At 38.8% G+C, this 4,967-nt stretch overlaps 1 protein-coding gene across 1 annotated transcript in view; it reads left to right on the forward strand.

Moving 5' to 3' along the window:
* Positions 1–2,990: 2,990 nt before the first annotated feature.
* LOC147431140 (uncharacterized) overlaps positions 2,991–4,967 on the forward strand; it is a 6,570-nt gene continuing 4,593 nt past the window's right edge. The window contains 1 exon segment of the mRNA XM_086493629.1: positions 2,991–3,074. Within this exon segment, the coding sequence (XP_086349755.1) occupies positions 2,991–3,074 (84 nt within the window).

Here is a 4,967-nt window from a genome sequence, read left to right on the forward strand (position 1 = left end):
TGCTATATTGGATTGAAAATTTTTCGATTGTATGTTTTCATGCCGTCGTAATGCCGGAATTTTTAAGATTTGGTGGCGTATGAATTTGACAAGTTTCAATTGCTAATTGGTGAATGTGTGTTTCTAATTGGATGCCTAATTGAGTTAATTGCATGCTTGGAGGGTCAATGGCAAGTGTGTTTGCACAAAAATCAAGTGTGTGTGCATTCTAATTGAGTGTGTGTATGCTTAATCTTAGGTGTGGGTGCACTATTTTGCCCATGTTTGTGCACTTAAAAATCAATGTGTGCTTAATGATTTTTCAATTGTGATGATTGATTTGTGTTGTGGTCATGCCCAACTAATGATTTGTGAAGTCATATTGCAAATTCGACAAGTTTAATCCTTTTGTATGCGCACCTAAATATTGGTAAAAACTGCCAATTGTATTAGTGTGTGTGTGTGTGTGTGTGCCTAAAAAGTGTTTAATTTGCATGATTGATTTAATTTTTGATTGCATATTTGATGTGTGTAATGGTTAATTGCTGCGTTTTTATGCTTAAAACATAGATTTACACACTCCAATTGTGTCAATTTTTTACCTAACTTTGCCGGTTTAATTGCTTAGTTTTGATTTTATTGATGAAATTGTTTGGCAATTGAATTGATGAGATTTTTGTGATTTTATTTGGCTGCACTATTCCCTATGTGTGGAGAATTTTTAGAATTTTTAAGGGTATTTTTAAGATAATTTTGCAATCATTGTTTGCATTTGTGCCCTCCGTGGTCAAGTTTTGAGTGTTTCGCTATTTCCGAGGGCCCAATTGACGATTTTGTCGAATATGGTGTTTTCGATAAAAACTGTTATTTTTTGTATGATTTTACGTGTCGAAAATGTTTAGTTGTAAATGACGATGATTTTCTAAGGTTTCTAAAAATTTTCAGGGATTTTTTGGAAATTTTTGGTGATTTTTTGGATTTTCGGGTGAATTTTAGTGGTTTCGGCTAATTTTCGGCCTATTTTTGGCCAAAAATTAATAAAAATCCCGGTTCGAGCTTCGACGCCCGTGCCTTGCGGCACATTGAAAAAAATCTTCGTCGACTAGATCTTTACGATGTCTTGCGATAGTCTTTGTCGGTGTTGAAATTCTCATTTTCTTCTTCCTTCTCCTTGTGAACACACCCAACACTATCTTTCTCTCTCTACCTTTCTCTCTCCTTCCCCTCTCTCAAAAGAGCGATTATTAACATTCTCACACCTCCCCTCTCACACTCTCTCTCTCCAGTGTGTATCCCACCCTCTCACTCCCTTTTATTTTATTAACTCACACACACTCTTACTCTTTTCCCCTTTTTGTCGTGTACCCTCCATCTCTTTTTTTTTTTTTTCCTCTCTCTCTCTCTCTCTCTCTATCCCCCTTTGTCGCATTCTCTGCCTCGTTTGTGCGCACGCACGCACCCTCCCCTAGATTCTTGTACCTCTCTTTTGTCTCGTAGTGCACGCTACCATCACGACTGCTTGTACCTACTATCCGCTTTCTTCTGCTCATGCCCGTCTTCTGCCCATGCACGCATCCCAACACACCCTCCGGCTCTCATGTGCGCTGCTAGGACTACGTGCCAGTCCCAACTGCTTGTCCGTGCTGCATCGCTTCCCCATACTCTCACTCTCCCTGTCACTTCCTCCCTTCAGGTCCACCATCCGCGCGTGCTGTCAAATATTGCACCCGCCCCTGCCCACCGGCCCGCTGGTCAATGCTGTCCACGCGACCCACCAGGTAAGGTTAGTAGGTTAGCTAGTTAGGTTAGTTTAGGTTAGTTTTAAAATTTTACTTTATAAATTCACAAAAAAGACTAATAAATCACTAAAAAGGAAAAAAAGGGATTAAAAATCACCACAAAAAAAGACCGAAAAAATAAAATAAATCACAAAAAAATCATAAAATCTTCAAAAAACCCCAAAAATTCACAAATTCACAAAAATTCTTTAAAAATCAAAACTTTTCCAAAAAAATCATTAACAATCATAAAAACATCAAAAAAATAGAAAATTCAAAATTTCACAAAAAATTAAGAAAAATAAAAAGAAAGTCACCGAAAGTGCCAAAAAAAGATAGAAAGTGCCAGAAAGAGTCAGAAAAGCCAGAACAAGACCAAAAAGCAAAAAACAACGCCAGGAAAAACACACCGTTTCAGAATCACACCGAGCAAAAGCGAGTGAAAATTGAGAGTAGCAACTGAGAAAAGAAACGAGCAAACTGTGCAAAAGCGAATCAGGTCAGCCAAAAAAAGTGAGAAAACAGTCAATTCGAGGCCATGAGCGGCAGACAAATTTCTATAATTTTCAAAATCAAGCTAAAAATCGACCAATCATAGGGGATTGCATATTAAGTTGTTGAAGGCCAAGATTTTCATCGTTTCAAAAGATTGCAATCACTCCTGACATCTTCGAGCTAGAGTTAATCAACTCTTGTGAGTCTAAGAGCAGTCAACTGCAAAAGTGCTTTGGCACAAGCAGTTTTATCAAAATCGAGTAGGAGAAATTCTGCTAATCAATACCAGCATCTGCCAATTAATAGCTTTTGTAGGTTAAGCCAACGTGGACTCAAATCGAGCTGAGAGTTCAAGTATAGTAGAGCAAGCCAATAGCAGTGACATCGGTATCAGTACAACAGAGCAGATTTTACAGCTATATGGCTACAATGGAGATAAAGTCTTTATATGCAGATTCAGAAGGCCATAGATACTTCATGAGCAGCAAAAGCAGCACAGGAGTCAAGATCCTATTGATCAGAGTAAATCCAAACCCAGAGAACTCCCAGATGTTCACAGACTTCAGTGGAGCCAGGTATTGCAAGCTCAAAGATGAAGTGCAGATAGAAGTTCAGAAAGTCAACCCAAGTGTTTATCTAGAAATCTGCACAAGCCAGCAAAACATACAGTTGGTGCATATGCAATTAGGGTCATTGTACATGGATTATAGTGGTCTGGTCTATAATCGAGAGCCAGTAATGGAAGATCCAACAGATCAACCACTAGAAGCCAATCTAAGTGGAGAACCAAGCCAAGGACGATACACAGGTCAAGATGGAGCAGTATATAGCTTGATGCTTAGTGTTCTAAAAGAAGATGCCGACAACTTGGCAAGCATAGAAGTTGAAACTTCTCAGTTAGAGCTTGACATGGCAGAACCAGATGAAATACCACCAATCATGGCATATTGCTCAGATTCTGCACGAAAAGGTGGACATTTTTTTGAAGATTGTCCAAAAAATCCAAACAATAGGGACACAGCAACTGCCAAGCAAGGTACAGAGATAATTGGAAATGCAAATCTCGATATAAGTGCATTTAACTCGTCACTTTTATTGCAATCAGATGATTCTGCATTACCATTAGAAGCACCAACAAAAACATTGCAAGTTCAAAATTAGCATAAAGATGCACAGACACCTGAAAAGCTTAAAATTGATTCTTTGAACAACAAATTCCTGCATGAATTTGGTCAAGGTGTCTAGATGTCATCGAATGTTGAAAAGACTGTTAGGTTTGCAAATGATTTTGCATCCACTGTCACAAGTGTGCAATCATTCATGAGTCTAAGGGACACATCAAACAGAATGATGTTAGCTTTGTATGGCACCCATAATTCATATGCACACTATGTAGACCAAAAAGGAAAACTGTACAAAAAGGATCAACCAGTGTTTGAATGACCCACATACCAACTCATAGAAGTGCGTCCAATGATAGATCAGAAAGGATGGTTCATTCAGAGGAAAGAATCTATTATAGCCCATCCTCTCTAGAGCTGAATTTACCCGAGTGAACCCAGAAATCTGTTCAGAGCCAAACTCTTCTCCATTGGAAATCAAGCTTCGATGTTGTGACCAAACAAGCATATACTTTGATCAAAACAGTCGTAGATATAGGTGAGAGTCTAGCATCTATGATGCCTTGGGTCCTGAAACCACAGAAGCTCATATCATAGGAGACCCATGGGATAGACAATATCAGGGTAAAGATAATGCTGTGTATAGCCTGACTTGGGGAATAATTTGTCATGTTTCACGAAGATAAATAGGAAACTATGTAGAAGGTTTACAGATGCCAAACATCAACAATGCTACCCAAAGTGTACCTTCACAGTCCCAAAAGGTGAGACTAAATCAGAGCCAAACAATTTTGAACTCATACAATGAAGCAGGCTATATTGATCACTCTAGGAAGGGGGGAGCTGTAAATTCATTAAGATCAGCTTATACTAGGAAATGATACACCAGTTAGAAGCCCTAGAGCCTTTAACCAACAAACTCCTTCAAAGCACAAACCATTGAAAGATCATATGGTTGTTGGAAGTTTCCAATTGACCTAGATTCCATCAGAGTCTACAGACAAATACCTCTATGAAGATCATCAAGGATAGAAGTTTCAACTGATCTCCACAAATCAACATCAAAAGCCAACAAATCCCATAGTGTTCAAACAGCAACATGTGATCAAGCTCACATATGAATATCAAGATGCACATGGTAATGAATACCAGTAAGATCAAGACCTTGTACAAACCCCTATGGATCGCCCGACTGAAGTCAAAGACTATCTGAAGATGATGCAAAGCCTCAAGCTGTCAGAATAGGTGACAGAAAAGTCAAATTCAATGGGATCTAAAGTCCAGAAAGCTACACAAAGGTCACCACCGAAATCTGTCAAGAGAAGTAAAGCTAGATTTTCTACTAGACAAAAGCCTCATGTCTTTTTGCACTTGGAAACGATGTGGCCAACCACAACTGGAAGATGCTGTTGCATATCAAGAGACAAACGAGCAGAATGCTGGGGAATCATCTCCACCACCATTGAAGTAAGTTCACAAATCATAATAACTCAATTTCATGTGATCACAGCAAAATATATGCCAAACGACGTCATAATGGGAATGCCAATGGCCCAGAAGATGTTAGAGATACAGATTTCAATGAAGATGCAAT

This window comes from Adiantum capillus-veneris, chromosome 21 (genome assembly GCF_014529385.1).
Source record: "Adiantum capillus-veneris isolate H3 chromosome 21, ASM1452938v2, whole genome shotgun sequence".
Taxonomy (NCBI): Eukaryota; Viridiplantae; Streptophyta; class Polypodiopsida; order Polypodiales; family Pteridaceae; genus Adiantum; species Adiantum capillus-veneris.